Source organism: Podarcis bocagei (assembly GCF_964188305.1).
Source record: "Podarcis bocagei genome assembly, chromosome: 13".
In the NCBI taxonomy this organism is placed as follows: domain Eukaryota; kingdom Metazoa; phylum Chordata; class Lepidosauria; order Squamata; family Lacertidae; genus Podarcis; species Podarcis bocagei.
In genome coordinates this window covers 22,241,251-22,261,336 of record NC_138138.1, presented here as the reverse complement: position 1 = coordinate 22,261,336, position 20,086 = coordinate 22,241,251, and the positions used below count along the sequence as shown (strand labels likewise).

Sequence of the window (20,086 nt, the reverse complement as noted above, 5' to 3'; positions counted from 1 at the left end):
AGATCAACAGGCAGGTTACTTGCTGCTGTCGGCTTCGAGCTTGCGGCTCAAGGATCTTTAACTGGAATGTCTAACAGGGGTCAGCAAGCTTTTTCAGCAGGGGGCCGGTCCACTGTCCCTCAGAACTTGTGGGGGGCCGGACTATATTTTGAAAAGAAGAAAAGGAACAAATTTCTATGCCCCACAAATAAACCAGAGATGCATTTTAAATAAAAGCACACATTCTACTCATGTAAAAACACGCTTATTCCCAGACCATCTGCAGGCCGGATTTAGAAGGCGATTGGGCCGGATCCAGCCCCCGGGCCTTAGTTTCCCTACCCATGGTCTAGATCATTGGTTCTCAACCTGTGGTTGCCCAGATGTTGTTGGACTACAACTCCCATCATCCCTGAGCTCTGGCTTTGCTATCTAGGGGTGATGGGAGTTGTAGTTCAACAACATCTGGGGAACCACAGGTTGAGAAAGGCTGGTCTAGATGCTAGCCTTAGCTTCACCCTGTCGCCCACAAGTTAACAGCCATCAAACGGAAGTTAGGCAAGCCTTATCTTCTGAGCATGCCTGGAGAGGTTAACACCACTGTATATCAGTGCCTCTAATCCATGCTAAATCCCTGAGGCATCCCAGCAGCACTTCCTGATCAAGTGAATCGGGGCCTAGTAAGACCAATGGGGTCGCGTCCCCTCAGTCCAGGACTACAAGTAAATTGTCTGTCTGAATGACAAAATCTGTCTCTGTCCACTTGCAAAGACTGGAACCAGATTGCTTATAGACAGGAATTAGCAAACAAAAAAGTTTAATACATGAGTGCCTGGGCCAGATATATGAGTGTATGCTTTCAGAACAAACAAACAACAACGATTTTATTATTTATACCCTGCCCAACTGGCTGGGTTCCCCCAGCCACTCTGGGCATCTTCCAGCACGTATAAAAATGTAATAAAACACCAAACATTAAAAAAAAACTTCTCAATATAGAGCTGCCTTCAGACGACTTCTAAAAGTTATGTAGTTCTTTATGTCCTTGACAACTGACGGGAGGGCGTTCCACAGGGAGGGCGTCGCTGCCGAGAAGGCCCTCTGCCTGGTTCCCTGTAACCTCATTTCTCACAGTGAGGGAACTGCCAGAAGGCCCTTGGAGCTGGATCTCAGTATCCGGGCCGAACGATGGGGGTGGAGACCCTCCTTTAGGTATACAGGGCCGAGGCTGTTTAGGGCTTTAAAAGTCAGCAACAACACTGTGAATTGTGCTCTGAAACATAGGGGGAGCCAGTGAAAATCCTTTAGGACCGGTGTTATATGGTCTCCCGGCGGCTGCTCCCAGTCACCAGTCCAGATTAGTTGTAATTTCCAAGTGGGTAGCCCCACGTAGAGTGCATTGCAGTAGTCCTAGTGGGAGATAACCAGAGCATGTACCACTCTGGCGAGATATGCTCACCTAGCTGACCAACCCGTGCTGAGTTCGAAACTGGCTGATGGTGTCCTGGTTCTCCTGGATTAGGTGATGACGGCTCGAATTCTGACTGCAGCCCGAGTCCTTTTAAAGTAGCTCGTAATTCTTCCCTGAGAAAGGAGGGAGATGGTGCATGTCTTTCTGAGTATCTTGACTGCCTGCAACAGGCAACAGTAGCGCTCTCCTTATCTGACCAGATATGACCTGGCAGTGGACTGGACATGTCTGGTGCAGGACCGGCCATGCATACAGCCCGTTGGGTTGGACGCGAGGCATTTTTATCTGTAAAATGAGTTTCCAGAGTCTTTTAAAAGCCAATTAAGTCCATAAGCCTCTGGGGGCAGACTATCTTAATAAGTTTGTTGCAGAGGTCTGGCGCACACCGTACAAGTGCTAAGTTCATGGGCACTGTTCATGGGTATGCAAACGTTGAATGCACCAGATTCATTCTAGCTTCTTATTATTTTGTAATCTGTAGACAGCCTTCTTTTACAGTATACGAGGAGCAGCCTTGAGGTCCTCTCTAGAGAATCTTGTAGCATTGTTGTCAGACGTGATTTTCAGATTGGTTTTCTAATACAGGATTATTGTTCCTGGGATTTGTGGAGGTGCGGAATTTGTGTTCATTTGATTTTTGCACGTGGAAATGTATTTTCATTTTGTAAATGGCTCAGAGAGGAAATTTCCTTCATAGGGCAGCCTCGATATCTTCAAAAGAAACACTAAAAATGGTTTTGGGCACAATTGCAGATCAAGACCGAGGAAAGCTTCATCTGTTGAATTTCTGCATGTCATAAAGATGTTTAAGGTCACAGGAGCCTTATCAGATGTTAATCCTACAGTACAATAATTAAAATTATGTGAACTGCCCTGAGACCTTCGGGTATAGGGCGGTATAGAAAACAAACAAACAAACAAATAATATTTATCCTTTGTTTTAGGAGCCGCAAAATTCAGATAAGGAACATCCCCCCTCAATTACGATGGGAGGTAAGTGAGGTCTCTGACAAGTGCGTAGTCTTAGCATCTGTGTCTGAAATGTCTTTTTAATAAACTGGAAGCTGCATGCTGGATGTGTGAGCTTTGGGATACTTTGAGAAGTGTGAATGGGGCAGAGCAATGGAGATTATTAGATTTTTCCGATTCCCTTCCGTTGCAAAGAAAAGAATCCCTCTGGAGTGAAAGGAAAGAGACCAGATTAAATGGAGTTTCCCTCTTGCAACGCATGCATTTCCTAAACAATGGTGCATGCTACTTAGCTAATCTAACCGCTGAAATGCAGAGGCATGCTTGCATACCGTATGAGTACATTTTCAGGTTTTTTGAGCTCCGCTTTGAGACCTTGGCTCCATCTTCAGTATAGATTTAAGAAAGTAACCTTGCCTCTTTAAACACTCAGGGCACCCTCTAAAGAATCCAGGGAACTGTGGCTTGTTAGGGGTGCTGAGAGTTGTCAGGATATTCCTATTTCCCATCACACGGAGCTACAATTATCCAACTTGTCATCAATCCCTCTTCCCAGGGAACTCTGGGAATTGTAGTTCTGGAAGTGGAATAGGGGGTCTCCTAGCAACTCACAGCACACTTTACAAGCTCCAGACTCCCCAGGGTGGTGGTGTGTGTGTTTTTTTTTGGGGGGGGGGGAGGCACAACCTTAAATGTACAATGCAAGTGAGTTCTTTGTCTCCTGTGGGCTGTTGTTGTTTTGTCCTTCATTTTTGGTGCTTCCTTTCCTGATTTTTACCTTTGGTGAAATTTTCTGTGTAGCTCTTTCTCTTTATTTCTCTTCCACAAACCACTTCTTTTTGTTTCTTCCACATTTGAATAGGTTCTGGATGGTTTGCTAGCTCAGTATGGTACTGTGGAAAACTGTGAACAAGGTAACGACCTTTGAGATGTTTCAGAGAATGTATATGGGTGGGCCTTGGAGGAAAAGACAGGAACCAGACCAGGGCAATGGATGAAATAGGCTGTAACCACTGAGCCTCTTGGGCTTGCCGATCAGAAGGTCGGTGGTTCGAATCCCCACAATGTGGTGAACTCCCATTGCTCTGTCCCAGCTCCTGCCAACCTAGCAGTTCGAAAGCACACCAGTGCAAGTAGATAAATAGGTACCGTTGCGGCGGGAAGGTAAACAGTGTTTCTGTGCGCTCTGGTTTCCATCACGGTGTCCCGTTGTGCCAGAAGCGGTTTAGTCTTGCTGGCCACATGACCTATAAAGCTGTCTGTGGACGAACACCGGCTTCCTCAGCCTGAAAACAAGATGAGCGCCACAACCCCATAGTCACCTTTGACTGGACCTAACCATCCAGGGGTCCTGCACCTTTTTTTACCTTTAATCATAGAATTGTAGGGTGGGGACCTTGAGGAGCATCTAGCCCAATCCCCTGCGATGCAAGAATCTCAAGAGACTCAATACCTGACAGATGACATTCCGACCCCTTTGCTATTCATTCATTCATTCACCAGATTTCTGGACTGCTGTTCCTTACACATAGCGATCTCAGGGTGTGAGGTTACAGCATAACATATTACATAGACTCAGCTCAGGATAGAATTTGTGGCATATGGTTAAGGGTGAAGTGCATATTCGTAAACCGACACACGTTATAACTCTAGCAGAAGATCCCAAACCTCTTTGTGGTATGCGTGTATGAATACACGTGAGTGCTGGACATGTGTGTGGGTTCAGACACATATATGTCACCGCATACAGCAGGGGCTGCAATAATGCCACACACAATACCTAGCGGAAATGGCAGGGTTCGTTGTGGGTCCTTCTGAGCCCAGGGCTGTCAGCAGGTGCCTGGTCATCCTGACACCACTCCTGTGGTGCAATCTGCTGGAATTGTGAAGAAACAAACTTCTTTAAGCTCCAGCCCTTGCTTTCTCTCATGCGTGGTGAGGATTGAGCTTGTTTTATACAGAGTTATTTTGATCGATGATATGGGTGCCTGCTTTAGCTAACCGAGATTTCTTCTTCCTCCTCGTGCAAGTGAATACGGACAGTGAGACGGCGGTTGTCAACGTCACCTACTCCAACCGGGAACAGACCAGACAGTGAGTTTTTTAAGTACCTTATTGGCTTGTAATTGTTATCTGACTTGGTCCTTGGGTGTGTTCACAATTCTGCGCAGGGCTTCGAATTCTGTGGCTGGCAAAAAAAAACCCCAAAATACATTTGCTGCTGCCTGCCTCCTTAATTTATTTCTGTTGCAAAGTCTGTGACTTGTTTATTACAGTGGTACCTCGGTTTACGAACTTAATCCGTTCCGGAAGTCCGTTCTTAAACCGAGGCGCTGTCCCTAATGAGGCCTCCCGCCGCTGGTGCCCTTCCACCATTCGGATTCCGTTCTTAGACCGAGGTATAGTTCGCAAACTGGGACACTACTTCTGGTTTTGTGGAGTTTGTAAACTGAATCGTTCGTAAACAGGGCTGTTCTTAAACCGAGGTACCACTGTATTTATTTAAGTGCATTTATATGTCTCATCCCCCCCAAAAAAGTGATATCAAAGCAATGATCGGACTGTAACACAGTTGATTAACATTTTCTTCCTCTTCTGGGGACCACATTCTCAGGGTTGTGTGACAGTGGTGACTTAGTCTCCCAAATAGAGGCAAACAGCCCTCTCCTCAATTGATCTGTGCAGGTCAGCTAAGGAGGTGATCTATCTGATGACTGGAGAGGGGAGGGGTGGTTCGCCTCTCCATGCGAATACTGGGCTGGACAGGGAGGTTTAAAGCTCTCTTCCCACTTCAGCAATGGTTGGCTTTCTGCAGCATGAGAAACGGCAGAAGAACACCACAGGGAGGTTATTTGGGTGACCATGACTGGGCTTGTAAAAAGCGATTGAGCAAAAACATGGCAGTTCATCACCAAACTCTGAGCACAGAAGCCTCTCTCCCCCTGCCATGATGCAATGTGTAGAAATAGCAGGGGTTGCAGCAGCATTAAAAGAAAAAAAGGATTGGAGTATCAGATTTAAAGGTAGCAGCAGCCGCCACCATGTGTTGGGATGCTGGGATGTGTTACCAGGTTGTCCCATAATGTGGCCTTGTTAATGGTAACACCCCCATCTATAGGTGGCTGTGCGGAACTGCAGCCCATTGCTAAAATTATACTCCGGCCTTGCTTTCTTAAGGCATGTTGTAATCCTAGATCTCTGATGAGTTTACCTCAAATACAGTGAAACCTCAGGTTACATACGCTTCAGGTTACATACGCTTCAGGTTACATACGCTTCAGGTTACAGACTCCGCTAACCCAGAAATAGTGCTTCAGGTTAAGAACTTTGCTTCAGGATGAGAACAGGAATCGTGCTCCAGCGGCGCAGCAGCAGGAGGCCCCATTAGCTAAAGTGGTGCTTCAGGTTAAGAACAGTTTCAGGTTAAGAACGGACCTCCAGAATGAATTAAGTATTTAACCTGAGGTACCACTGTAAATAAATAAAGAAGCTTGTTTGTTTGTGGTAAACGCCTTAGAGATCTAGGATTACAGCATGCCTTAAGAAAGCAAGGCCAGAGAATGAGTGTGTGTGTGTGTGTGTGTGTGTGTGTGTATATGTATACATGCACACATACTCCGTATGTTTCCGTGTATAAGACTAGGTTTTATTCCTTAAAAATAATGTCAAAAATTAGGGGGCATCTTATACATGGGGCCATCTCCCCCCCCCCATTTTCTTAAATCTGTGTCCCTAAAAAATAGGGGGCATCTTATAGATGCGGGCATCTTATAGACAGAAAAAATACGGGTGTGTGGGTGTGTGTGTATTCCTTCATTCATTCTCCACCTCCAAAACCGTTTCATCACATTTAGTTTAAGGTGAAATGTACATCTTGACAAAATCTTAACGTGTAGCGATAAAAAACGTCAGGGTATGAAGCGATTTTTTAAAAATGCCATTACTGATGGCTATTTCAAATTAATGGTGGTGGAGGGGAGAGAACTGCCCATATATCAGCTTCCTTTCCCTTTGTCAGAAGTGAATAAGGAAAGAGCAAAAAAATATATATCACTGGAAATGAGAGCCAAGCAGCTGTGGCAATCGGAAGAGGGAAGAGGGCTTGTGGGTTTCAAAAGGGGATGGGGGCAGATGCATGAGGAACCTTCTGGCTTTTCAAAATGGCCTTGTTGCTATATGTTCTCGGCTGCTTTATATATCAGCCTTGCCATGACTCCACCCCTTTTTATTTACTATAATAATACAGCGTGTGGTGCGTCTCATAGCGAAGCCTCTGGTGTGTGAATTGGCAGAGCTGGTGTGGTGGTGGCATGGAACAGAGAGTAGTTTGAAGTCCAGCTTCTGTGAGGGAAGGAAAAGTTGTCAGCTGGTTGGGGATTAAAACCTCAGGACAAGCTGAGGAGTGGTCCAGGGCAAAACTGCACACAGTAGTAGTAGGGTTTGATTTCACATGCAGATTTTAACTAACCAGACAGTTCTTTTGACTGCAGATGTGCTGATTTTAGTTTTAAGTGGAGTTAATTGAGCGGCTTCTCTCTCTGTGTATCTGTCCGTCTTGTCTTCAGAGCCATTATGAAACTAAACGGCCACCAACTGGAAAACCACGCACTGAAGGTCTCCTACATCCCCGATGAACAAACTGTCCAGGGTGCAGAGAATGGGCGCCGAGGGGGCTTTGGATCGCGGGGCGCCCCGAGGCAAGGTTCACCCGTGGCTTCAGGAGCACCCGTGAAACAGCAGCCAGTAGACATTCCCCTCCGCCTTCTCGTTCCCACCCAGTATGTGGGAGCCATCATTGGCAAAGAAGGTGCCACCATCCGCAACATCACCAAGCAGACGCAGTCCAAGTAAGGCCCTGCTAGCTTAGCAAGTGTTTCCATAGCAACACCGCTTGCTTACTGCTACACCTTTGCACTGATTTGTTGCCGGTAGTGTGCTAGGGGCTGCATGGGACACAAGGCCAGCCCTATCGTTGGGCAGAGTGAGACGTCTGCCTCAGACACTGGGTGATGAGGTGCTGGAAGGCACAGTGGTGTGTGTGCCAGGCAAGCTGTGTCGCATCCCTTTGTATGTCCTGCAGGGCTTAGGCAGAGTGGAAGGCCCTGTCCTGTTGACGCTGTTGAAGCCCAGTTGGTATATGGGAGGCGCCATCTTGTCCTTCTCCCTAGGCAAATAAAGCAACTTGGAGTATGCTCTGGTGGAAACTTAGCCCAGAAGGATTTAAGCTGTTAAGACTGGAGGGTCAGAGGCCTGGGGATTGGGATTCAGAGAACCAAAGTGTGCCTGCTCTTGGGCCTAGAAGGCACCTCAGGCTGCAGATGTGGGTGCTGTTAAGGGTGGCACATTGGGACATTTATTTATTTACAAGGGTGTGTATGTGTCTTTATATAATGTGTGTGTGTGTGTGTGTGCGCGCGTGTGCATGTGCACACATTCTTGACCCGCTACAGGGTATTTTCAGTGATGGTCCCCCGTTTATGGAGTGCCATACCCTATGAGGTACATATGTTCCCCTCATTGTTACCTGGCTCATGGAGACCCAGCCCACTGGGAAATGATATATTATTTCGTTTTTTGTGCTACCCTTTCTCTAAGAAAACAATTTCCTCTTTCCCTTTCCCCTCACTGCAGCCTCATGACATAGCTTAAGATGAGAGACAGGGACTAGCCCAGGAACTAACCCAGTGAGCTTGATGGCTGAGGAGGAGTTTTAACGCAGGCCACCTCAGTCCCAGTCCCAGAGCTCCATTGTTCATTGTTCGAGATTCAAAATTACTTCTACTGCAGAAATGTTCCTTTACTGTATGTCTAAGAAGGCCTGCAAATGGCCTTGTTCTAGCCCAGGGAGTTTTACAGATCTTCCTGAGGTTGACAAGATGGATATGGAAGGGGGAAAAGAGAAGGATTGTAAGATTTGTAGCAAAGATGGGGAGCCTGGGCAGAGGCAGAGGAAGAAGAAGAAGAAGAAGAGTGAGCAGCCAAGGGGAGTCAAGATTCTGAAGCATCTGTTGGGTGGACTTTGGGTTTCTGGTTCTTCTGGCTTATGCTGTGGTCCTCCTTTTCCGAGTTTTGCTACTCAAGCAGCTGGCTCTTTTCTCCCTTCCCTGCAGAATCGACGTGCACCGGAAGGAAAACGCCGGGGCAGCAGAGAAAGCGATCAGTATCCATTCGACCCCAGAGGGCTGTTCTGCCGCTTGCAAGATGATTTTGGAAATCATGCAGAAGGAGGCAAAAGACACCAAGACGTAAGGCTGTGGGCTATCGTTGGCACAAAGTGTGGCGTTGGCTTAGTGGATAGTTGTTCATTTCCTTGACATCTGATGGGAGGGTGTTCCACAGGGCAGGCGCCACTGCCGAGAAGGCCCTCTGCCTGGTTCCCTGTAACCTCACTTCTCGCAGTGAGGGAACCACCAGAAGGCCCTCGGAGCTGGACCTCAGTGTCTGGGCTGAGTGATGGGGGTGGAGACGCTCCTTCAGGTATACTGGACCGAGGCCATCTAGGGCTTTAAAGGTCAGCACTAACAATTTGAATTGTGCTTGGAAACGTACTGGGAGCCAATGTAGGTCTTTCAGGACCGGTGTTATATGGTTTTGGCAGCCACTCCCAGTCACCAGTCTAGCTGCCGCATTCTAGGTTAGTTGTAGTTTCTGGGTTACCTTCAAAGGTAGCCCCACGTAGAGCACATTGCAGTAGTCCAAGCGGGAGATAACTAGAGCATGCACTACACTGGCAAGACAGTCCACCTACAGCTTCCAGAAGAGGCCTGTCTATTCAGGGGTTGGTGTCCCAAAGTGTAAGAGGTGGCCTGGAATTGACCTCAGGAGCATGTCAGAATGTGGGAGTCCAACCCTCTGATTTCACCCCTCCCCCCCCAACTTCTCCCCCCTCACACAGGGCTGATGAAGTGCCCCTGAAAATCCTAGCCCATAACAACTTTGTGGGACGGCTGATCGGCAAAGAAGGCCGCAACTTGAAGAAGGTGGAGCAGGACACAGAGACAAAGATCACCATCTCTTCGTAAGGCTTTCTTCTCCATTCTATCCCCTCACCCCCTTTTGTTTTGACCCCCTTTATATATATATATATAAAGTATTGTATTCAAATTAGGCTGTGTTCACACTAGGGCGCTATGGAGTGTTGAATCTTTTTCCCTTCATCCACACAGGAGCAGTTTCTATTTTATGCCATCATAATCTGCCTCAAGAGTTTCCCGCCAATACTGTTGGGCAAGGGGTATAATTGTACCATGGGTTGTTGTCCTCTCCCCTCAGTTAGTTACTTCCCTGCCCACCATAAGTCCTGGAAACTTGAGGTGCATTGTGGGCCAGTGTGCACTCACTTAAAAAAAAGTGTTTTTTTTGAAAGACGTATTTTGCACGAAACAGCAGTCAAACATGAAATGAGATTATTCATGTTGCTCCAAGTTGGGCAAGGATTTGGTGACACTTGCATGAAAGGCTGATGCTTCCTTTCCTCCCCAGGCTGCAGGATTTGACCCTGTACAACCCTGAAAGGACCATCACTGTGAAGGGCTCCATTGAGAACTGCTGCAAAGCCGAGCAAGAGATCATGAAGAAAGTGAGAGAAGCCTATGAGAACGATGTGGCGGCTATGAGTGTGAGTCTGCTTATGTTGCACCTTCTCTGGGCATTCAGAAGCTCTAAAGACAGCCCATCTAGGGCTACTGCTATTTGTCTTGGAATCGCCGGCTTTCCATCAAAAGGCTCTGAAATCCATTCAGCTGCTTTGTATGAATATGTTATCCTTCAAAAGCCATTACCTAGTTGGTTGTGGACTTGGGAATCTTAATTCTTAGGCCAGGCATTCCCAACTGTCAGCCCTCCAGATGTTTTGGACTACAACTCCCATCATCCCTGACCATTGGTCCTGTTAGCTAGGGAACATGGGAGTTGTAGGCCAAAACATCTGGAGGGCCTCAGGTTGGGGATGCCTGTCTTAGGCATTGGGTTCTGCATTGTTACTTTGAATAGTATTGGTTCCTCCCTGCCATACTTACTTTTCCTTTTATAGGTTATAATCTTATAACAGATAAAGTAAGGTGCAGATGGGCAGGTGCGATGATAGAAATTGTTGTGGACTAGAAACTTTTGCTAACTTGGTTGCAACATTATAATAAGTTAAGTGGTCAAAAGAGAGGCTGCTAAGTGACAAGGTGGAGGAATAACTTTTAAGAAGGAAATATGTTCATTTCTCTTGATTTGAAGCAGAGGCCCTGAAACAGAGTAGGTCGCAAATGAACCCACCTGTCAGGGGTTTAGGAGCAGAGGCAAGGGCAAGGGAGGAAACAGAGAGCGAAGGGGAGGAGGCAGAAGAAAAGATGAGTGATGACGACGACCCGAGATCTCCGAGTCTTTCCAGTGAATCAGAGGATTCACAGAAAGGAGCACCAGTGGCCAGGGCAAGGGGGGAGTTTAGGGGGGCACCCCAGGAAGATAGAGCCAGAGGGGACTCAGAGGAGAGCAGTTGGAAATCGGGACCAGCGTCACCGCTAGGGAGCAGGGAGGAGGAAGGGAGCCAGGGGGCAAGCGCTGGCAGCTCACCACAGGAGGGAGGGCATGAGTCAGGAGTGGCCACACCTCCATCGGGGAGCGAAGAAACGGTTAAGCGGAAAGTGTAAGGTTGGGCGCGCGCGCCAAGTTCAAATGCAGAGGAAGGCGGCGCAGTAAGCAGCCCGGAAAGGGAGCCAGGTCCTAAAGCCCGGCGCAAGGAGGCAGGAGGGTCCGGTTCAGCGTCAGAAGAATCCCGGAAGGAAGAAACCCCGGGGGGCAGAGGGACCCAGAGGAGAACAGTCAGGCGGAAAAGGTGGAGCAGGGCTAGGATATTAAGTTGGTGCACAAGGGGCGGAGAATCAGACGGAGCTTCGCCGATCTAGCTACTAGACGTAGAGTTGCACGCAGCAGCTTGAGAATGGAAACTGTAACTCAATAAAGACTTTTACTTAATGATCGCTGGCTAGCGTGATCCTCTGTGAGCTAGGATCTTCGAGCAGCTCTGACACCACCAATTATTTATTTATTTATTCATTCATTCATTCATACCCCGCCCATCTAGCTGGGTTTCCCCAGCCACTCTGAGCGGCTACCAACAGAATTAAAAGCACAATAAAGCATCAGTCATTAAAAACTTCCCTAAACAGGGTTGTCTTCAGATGTCTTCTAAAAGTCAGATAGTTGTTTATTTCCTTGACATCTAACGGGAGGGCGTTCTACAGGGTGGGCGCCACTGCCAAGAAGGCCCTAGTAGTAGTAGCAGCAATATTTAATATTGACATAGGGCTTTTTGAATGTTTGGATTGCAGTAATCTTTACAATAATCAGTAGGCGTTGTTATTCTCACTCTATAGTCGATGGAGACTGAGAAAGACTTAATTCTGATGTATTGGTTGCATATGGGGAATCAGTCTCTGGCTTAATGAACACAGGCAATGGGATATTAATGCCCAGTGTGCAAATAATGGGCAGGAAGCCAGGAAGCCACAGTTAACACGCAAAGCGGGAGCTATGGTTGATAGCTTCGAAACAAGCCAGAATTCATAAGTCAACCTTACGCTGTGTTTTAAAGCTGGCTTCTGATCCTGGCTTGCTTGGAAGTCATGAGCTACGGTTCCCTAATAGAAGGTAACAGGAAGCCGTGGTTGATTGCAACTTCCTGTCTTCTCCTGCACTCATGCGAAGGCAGGAGGAAAGCCACAGCAAAGGGGTTATGTGCAAGTGTACACAACCTGGATTATTAAGCTAGAACATGAATATCTGCAGCAGGCCAATGTCATACCATGGTTTGGCAAACAGCAGCATCTCTGTGGGTTTCCAAGCTCCTACTTCTTCCATCTTGCTCCTACTTCTTCCATCTTGAAACGGGTTGGTGGCAGCGAAGAAAGCAATCATAGTGGTGGCACAGGGTCAATAGACTGTCAAACGTCCGGGGGCCCTGTGTGTTCGCCACAGGGACCTATGCATGTGAATGGAAAAAGGAGGTTGTGTGGTGTAGTGGTTAAGAGCGGTAGTCTCGTAATCTGGTGAACCGGGTTCGCGTCTCCACTCCTCCACATGCAGCTGCTGGGTGACCTTGGGCCAGTCACACTTCTCTGAAGTCTCTCAGTCTCACTCACCTCACAGAGAGTTGTGGGGGAGGAAGGGAAAGGAAAATGTTAGCCGCTTTGAGACTCCTTAAAGGGAGTGAAAGGCGGGATATCAAATCCAAACTCTTCTCTTCTTCTTCTTCTTGTCTGAGGCCCACAAGTCTGCAGTGTTGCCCTTCATTGCCAAATTGTGTGAGTTGCACCACAGTGGCTTGCCTAAAGCCACCTGGGGAATTCCAAGAGTGACGTGAGTTTGCTTCCGAGTTCTCCGCTCCCACTTTATAGCTTGTGCTGCACTGTGCTTCATAAACGTGTCGGGTTCACTGCTCTGGGGTTGCGGAACAGTTTCTCTTTGTTTACCTTGAGCAGTTGATCGGTGCACTGAAACCTGGGCGCATAATGGAAAGTGGTGATTCGGAAAGTGTGTTTCGGTCCCCTAATTACTCTGTGGATGCCACCTGTGCCCAAACTTGTTTCCATGGGTGCAGAAGTTTATTATACAGAGCCTTTGGCTGCTTTCTTAGCTGTCTAAATCAGGACAAATTGATTGAACCAGTCTGCAGAAAGTAAGGCAAAACCACTGCACTGCGAGAAGTGTTTCAGCGCTGATAGCGAATTCTCAGTAAAAATGTAGAAATGAATATTTTGCTTGCCATATTACATTTTCTCGCTCTCTTTTTCTTTTAGCTACAGTCGCACCTGATACCTGGGCTGAACCTAGCTGCCGTCGGCCTCTTTCCTGCCTCTTCCAATGCGGTGCCTCCTCCCCCAAGTAGTGTCTCTGGAGCAGCCCCATACAGCTCTTTTTTGGTAAGCTTGAGCTCAACCTACGCAAAACATGCACTAGCATAGAGCTTTCCTTTTCCTGTAGCGTGTGTGAGCTTCAGACAAAATCACACGCAAGTTCTGCCAAAACAAACAAGCCCATGCACTAAACATTCTGTGACATCATAGCAAGTCAGCCAATGCTGGGTGCATGGCAGACAACAGTTTCAAACCTAGTAGTTTGGGATATCCCGTTTGACTGATACTGACTGGTGACCCCAGAAACTTTTATCTCGGCAGCCTCCTGAGCAAGAGACTGTGCACGTCTTCATTCCTGCCCAGGCTGTGGGTGCGATCATCGGCAAGAAGGGACAGCACATCAAACAGCTCTCCAGATTCGCAAGTGCCTCCATCAAGGTGCCCGTTCCATTCTGTTTAATCCCTGTTGTTTGATGCAAGCCATGATGGTTCTAGAAAACAAAGTAGGCACCCCGGGGTCCCATTTGAACTTCAGGGGAGTTGTGGAAAAACAACCTGGAATCAGAGAGTTGTAGAGTCCAACCCCTTGCAATGCAGGAAAACACAGCTGTCCCATACGGGGATGGAACCTGCAACCTTGGGATTATCAGCACCATGCTCTAACTAACTGAGCTATCCAAGCTGATCTGCATCATTTGGTTCACGCAGGAGCTTTCCAGTGGATTATGCCATTACACTTGTGTTGATGCAACTTAGTGGCACTGTCTGTTCTGCTTGCTATGCTAGAGAGTTTCTTAAAATGTGCAGCAAATCTTTTTTTTAGAAAGGCACAGCCAGTTTGCCAAGAGTGATGCAAAATTCCTTTTATTTCTTCCCACCCCCCTGTTAGCAAAGTCAGGTAAATAACACAGAGAATGCCCAGAGAGAAAAGAAATCCTGAGGAAACTGAACAGAAACAGTGTATAATTTAATAAGAAAGGAACAGAGAGGTTTTGTCCATCTTGGTTCAGGCCTTGTGCATGGCAGGTACCTGCCCACTGCCTGCCTGCTTAAAGGAGAATCGTGGGGCTACCTCAAAGAGCCCTTTTGCAAAGTGCTTTAAGACAGCCTGCCTACTTGTCAGGTTTGGCATGTGAGGCCAATACTGAGAAGGATCTGGCTCTGAGCCAAAAGTATTCCTCACCCCTGGTCCACATGGACTGTCAGCTGTTTTCTAGGTTGGAGAGGCTTTTTCTTGTCCTACCTGGATATGCCAGGAATATGATCAGGGACCTTCTTTCTGCAACCAAAGCATGCACTCCACCAGTGAGCTGTGGCCCTTCCCTAATTGATTTCTGCAGCTGTCTTGCCCTGGGCTCCTTTAGAGGAAGGTGTAGGGTATGCCATCTAATAAATAACAATCACAATAATTGCCATCAGGAATGGATGGATCATCCTTTGGCTCAGTTCATTCTGAACTCAGTATCTTGGGAGTAGAGGGATGGGGAATGAATCCCAGGCTTTGCTGATAAATGGCTCTTCTGTTCTTCCTCTTGTGTCCTTCAGATTGCTCCTCCAGAGACGCCAGATTCCAAAGTGCGAATGGTGATAATCACTGGACCACCGGAAGCCCAATTCAAGGTTTCTTTCCTCCCTTCTTACAGATCAGTGGCCACAGGGGGACTTAAACATGATTACATGCATCATCTTCATTATTTACTGAGTGCCGTTACTCAGACCCTGTCGCAGGCTTCAAATAGGCATCCAGTTGGCCACTGTGAGATCAGTTTGCAGAACCAGATGTTACCGTTACTGGTTTTTTATCATTATTTAATCACCACGATTGTGTCACAGTCCATATGCACAATGCGTTACAGAGTAACACAAGCAGAGAGAGAGAGAGAGGTCTCTGCCCTGAGGAGATTACCATCCACATTTCAATAATAAGGGAAGCAACAGTCAGAAGAATGAACTGTATTTTTTGGCAAAGGGTGTTTAGGGAGATAACAGAAGTCACTGGGTTAAAGCTGACCGAAAATCCAGAGGTAGCATTATTATCAATTTACGATGGAGTGGAAGATTTGCAGGCTAGGAAGGACTTGCTCACAAATTTATTGACAGCTGCACGGATTATGATAGCTAGGAAGTGGAAGGGGCAAGCAGAATAGAAAATGGAAGAATGGTACAAAGAGGTGTGGGGTATAGCTATTAATGATAAATTAACATGTGCCATTAAGGTAAAACGGGGAATACGCAGGAGAAATGATTTTGGGAAGACGTGGAGGGTGTTTGTAGAATTTGTACTGTTAAAACAGAAAGGGGTCAAACCATCACGAGAGGAGTTGGAATTTTGGGAGGTTGGATAGTTACAATGGGGTACAGATTTTTATTCTTATTTATTTATTATTATTACTTTGTCAAAAAAATTAAGAATAAGAATAGACCAGAAAGCGCCTTGGTTTTTTTTGTCATGGAGCTCTCAGTGAGCAACAAGACAGCAACGAACTCAATGACGGTGTTGCTGACACTAAGCTCTAGGCGTGCCCCTCCCTTCTAGCCTCTCACTCTGGATCTCTCCCAAGCAGATGAAGGCTGTGTCGAAGGGGGTGGGCTCCTCCTTTGGACTTGTCTGGCCTGTTGCTCAGCAATGTGCAGGACCCTCCTCAAGTAGGGAGGAAAGTCAGCAGGACTTGGGACTTGTCTTAGTCACATGCATTGACTCTCAGCTTCCAATCCTGGAGGGCTCGCCTTCTCCTGACCCTTCCTTGATCACTCAAGTCTCCCATTTCTATCAGCTCCCAGCTTGTCCCATCTGCTGACTGCTCCTCAGCGGCCCACCACCAGGCTCCACGCTCTCAGGTGTCATATTTGGTGCCCTCCCTGGGGGGCTGTTGGGCTGGCAGCTCCCCCCACTCCTCCCCATCCAGCCTGTCCCTGACAGTTTTAAAATACAGTGGTACCTCGGGTTACATACACTTCAGGTTACATACGCTTCAGGTTACAGACTCTGCTAACCTAGAAATAATACCTCGGGTTAAGAACTTTGCTTCAGGATGAGAACAGAAATCACGCGGCGGTGGCAGCGGGAGGCCCCATTAACTAAAGTGGTGCTTCAAGTTAAGAACAGTTTCAGGTTAAGTACGGACCTCCGGAACAAATTAAGTACTTAACCCAAGGTACCACTGTACAGTTGTACCTTGGTTTTCGAACAACTTAGTTCTCAAAACATTTTGGCTCCCGAACGCCGCAAACCCAGAAGTCAGTATTCTGGTTTGCAAACTATTTTTGGAAGCCAAACATCCTCCGCAGGTTCCGATTGGCTACAGAAACTGTGTTTTGGTTTGCGAACGTTTCGGAAGCTGAACAGACTTCTGGAACGGATTCTGTTCGACTTCCAAGGTACGACTGTATAACCAGTGCTGAGTCTCTTAGGCTGGGACAAGGCCAGGGATGTCCCCGGAACTGGTCGATTAATATACTCCTGGTCTCTTCATTTCCTCCCCACCCTTCAGGCTCAAGGGCGGATTTATGGCAAGCTTAAAGAGGAAAACTTTTTTGGCCCCAAAGAAGAAGTGAAGCTAGAGACGCACATCCGAGTCCCCGCTTCGGCCGCAGGGAGAGTCATTGGCAAAGGAGGCAAAACGGTAAGTCAGGACTGCTGAGGTCTGGTTTGGGGTCAGACCACTGGCACTGCCATGACCCCAGATGGCGTGTGGAGTGTGTCTCACAGTGATGGTGTTTGCTTATTATTGATTATTACTTATTGAGAGCCTGCAAGCGTGCTAGAAGTTAAAGCTGGGACATGGTTCACACTTTGACACATGCCAAGTGTTTAGAAGTGGTTGAATCCTAACAGAACTAGACCACAGTTTCGCCCCCCCCATCATATTTTCTTCTCTATTAACATATATAACATACATAATCTATACACTCTTCTATCCAATCTCATTTCACTAATACAATAGCTGACTTCCCCCTACCTCTTTACGACTTCATCATTTCTCTTTAATTCCTTATCTTTGTACTGTGTTCTAGCAAACTTTCATCCTTCTCTTTATATAATATCTTTCCTCTGTTATGTTTTTGTGAAATTTACTCTAGGCACATCCAAGTATTACTTTGGGAATCATACTTAATTTTTAAAACAATCCCATTCTTTCTCGATTTTTATGTTTGAGTGATTTCTTATTGCTTCTGTCAGAAACAGAATGACAGACCATAGTTTCTTATGATACCGGAATCAACACTGTCTTGACAAAAAGGGGCATGCAAGTGACTAGCAAGGAATGTTTTGAAGTCATGCCTGGAAGTGTTTTGCCAACAGTGGTTTGGGCATAACGTAACAGTTTGTGGTGTTACATTTGCACTGACAAAACCATTGTTTGGGGTGATGCTGTGCCCTCATAGGGTACTGTTTAGAACAGCGTCCAGAAATATTAGGGGAGAAGGAGGAAGAAACCTCTAAAACCATAATTTGCACGCCTGAAACACAAACCATGAAGTTTTAACTATGGTTAGTGCAAAGCGTGGTTACCTTTGAACCCAGTCTTATTTTTAAGAGTCTGTAGGAGTAAGTGGAAGGGACTGATAGGGTTTAAGTTACAGAATACAGAATAAGATGGTTTAAGTGAACCTTGAGCGCAGGCAAGCTTGAAGTTCTCTTGTTAGCCTTATTAAAGTGGAGTGAAGCTGGATTGCAGGAGCAGCAGCAGTGCAGGAGAAATGAATCAGGGCTACTTTGTTTCATAAAATCAAAATGCAATTAAGCGTTACTGTCTTTCCAATCGACAGGTCAACGAGCTGCAGAACCTGACAGCAGCAGAAGTAGTTGTCCCGCGGGACCAAACTCCCGATGAGAACGAGCAAGTCATTGTCAAAATCATCGGACACTTCTACGCCAGCCAGGTAGGGGCCACAATAGATCATTCTTGCCATTTTGGCATGGGTGGAAGAGGTTAAATAAGAACTGGACTAAAGACTTCCCCCACCTGATAGTGTTGGACTCTTAAGTCCCATCAACTCCAGCCTGCGTAGCCTGGGGATAATGGGAATTTAAGTCCCAACAAAATCTGGAGGGCATCAGTTTGGAAAAAGCTGGTTTAGCAGTATCAGAAGACCCATTCCCAGGTTAAAAACACAGTTCGTTACGCCCAGCAAGGACAAATTGTAGTTCATTTAATCTATAGTTTATTGACACAAGCAAAGATCAACCCTTGGTTTCTGAACCTGGCTTATTCCAATCACCATGGTTTAAACCAGGGGTCAGCAAACGTTTTCAGCAGGGGGCCGGTCCACTGTTCCTCAGACCTTGAGGGGCCGGACTATATTTTTTGGGAGGAAATGAATGAATTCCTATGCCCCACAAATAACCCAGAGATGCATTTTAAATAAAAGGACACATTCTACTCATGTAAAAACACGCTGATTCCCAGACCGTCTGCAGGCTGGATTTAGAAGGCGATTGGGTTGGATCCGGCCTCCGGGCCTTAGTTTGCCTACCCATGGTTTAAACTAACAGCAGGAATCTGGTACATGCCAAGGAAGAGAGGAAGCGATTAAGCCTAAGACTGGAGTAACCTCTTTCCAAAGTGCTTAAATATTGTTTTATGTTATGTTCAGGAAGCCTATGTGCAATTTAAATGGTCAGTGGGTTTTCTGTAAAGGAGCAGAAACTTAAGATTCCTCACACTGACTGACAGCAGCCTCTCTGGGGGCTCAGACAAGGGGACATTTCTTGCCCAAACTCCAAATGTCAGGGATTGAACGTGGGATCTTTCTGGTTGCTCCAGAAAACCCAAACCAGAAAACCAAGAGCAAACCTTGGCTACAGACTGTGGTTTGTTGAGACTGAAATCGATTGCAAACCATGGTTTGGATGTGGTGCTAAGCCAGGGATCATGGTTTGCTTCATCCCAGTGCAAATGAGTGTGGCAGGCACAATAAACCGTGGTTTGTTTATTTCTTGAGTGTAGTTATAATCCTCCCTTCACGCAAAGGCCCCAAGGTGGAAAATGCACACACATACAGTCAACCTCGGTTCCTGAACGCCTCTGTTATCGTACGTTTTGGCTCCCAAAAACCTGGAAGTAACTGCTCTGGTTTTCGACTGATTTTCGGAAGCTGAACATCCGACGCGGCTTCCATTTTGAGTTTCCCTATTGTATTGAGGCTTCTGCTTTCAGTTTTTGGTTTTCAAACATTGCGGAAGTCAAACAGTCTTCCGGAACGGATTACGTTTGACAACTGAGGTTTGGCTGTAATTACATGGAGACCTTGAAAGCATGAGCCAGATTAGAAGGTGAGGGGGCATTCTTTTTTCTTTTCTTTAAATAAATGTAGATTCAGGTAGGTAGCCGTGTTGGTCTGACGCAGTCGAAATAAAAATAAAAAAATAAAAAATTGTCCAGTAGCACCTTATAGACCAACTAAGTTTGTTCTGGTATAAGCTTTTGTGTGCTTGCACACATCTTTAGATACGAAGAAGGTACTTGAAGAAGTGTGCATGCACACCAAAGCTTATACCAGAACAAACTTAGTTGGTCTATAAGGTGCTACTGGACAATTATTTTTATTTTTTATTTTTATTTAAATAAATGTGTTTTGGTATTAATTTTCAATAAAATCAATGGGAGCAGGCATTCACCAGACATTTGGGACCCAAGTTGTTTGGGGCTATACACATAATATTGGGAAGGTGTTACCTCCTTCCTCCCTCAGATCTTACATTGATCAATTAGTTTGAACAAACAAAAGTGCCTAAATTTCATGTGAATGGGAGGGACAAGGAAGCGAGGTGGCTCTCTCTGCTCCCAACAGCTGCCTCAGTCCAAGTTGGTTTTGTGGA

The 20,086-nt window shown here is 46.5% G+C and overlaps 1 protein-coding gene across 5 annotated transcripts in view; it reads left to right on the top strand.

Moving 5' to 3' along the window:
- Positions 1 to 20,086, top strand: part of IGF2BP1 (insulin like growth factor 2 mRNA binding protein 1) — a 73,499-nt gene that overhangs the window by 44,635 nt on the left and 8,778 nt on the right. The window contains exons 3-14 of one of the 5 annotated variants that reach the window (XM_081166448.1): positions 2,395 to 2,452; positions 3,282 to 3,333; positions 4,450 to 4,513; positions 6,985 to 7,266; positions 8,530 to 8,664; positions 9,315 to 9,437; positions 9,902 to 10,037; positions 13,213 to 13,329; positions 13,585 to 13,701; positions 14,809 to 14,883; positions 16,755 to 16,886; positions 18,034 to 18,147. In XM_081166448.1, the coding sequence (XP_081022574.1) occupies positions 2,395 to 2,452; positions 3,282 to 3,333; positions 4,450 to 4,513; positions 6,985 to 7,266; positions 8,530 to 8,664; positions 9,315 to 9,437; positions 9,902 to 10,037; positions 13,213 to 13,329; positions 13,585 to 13,701; positions 14,809 to 14,883; positions 16,755 to 16,886; positions 18,034 to 18,147 (1,405 nt within the window). Of the gene's footprint in view, positions 1 to 2,394; positions 2,453 to 3,045; positions 3,063 to 3,086; positions 3,125 to 3,281; positions 3,334 to 4,449; positions 4,514 to 6,984; positions 7,267 to 8,529; positions 8,665 to 9,314; positions 9,438 to 9,901; positions 10,038 to 13,206; positions 13,330 to 13,584; positions 13,702 to 14,808; positions 14,884 to 16,754; positions 16,887 to 18,033; positions 18,148 to 20,086 lie in introns of those variants that run through there. The other 4 variants (XM_081166447.1, XM_081166449.1, XM_081166451.1 and 1 more) reach the window with 4 other exon arrangements.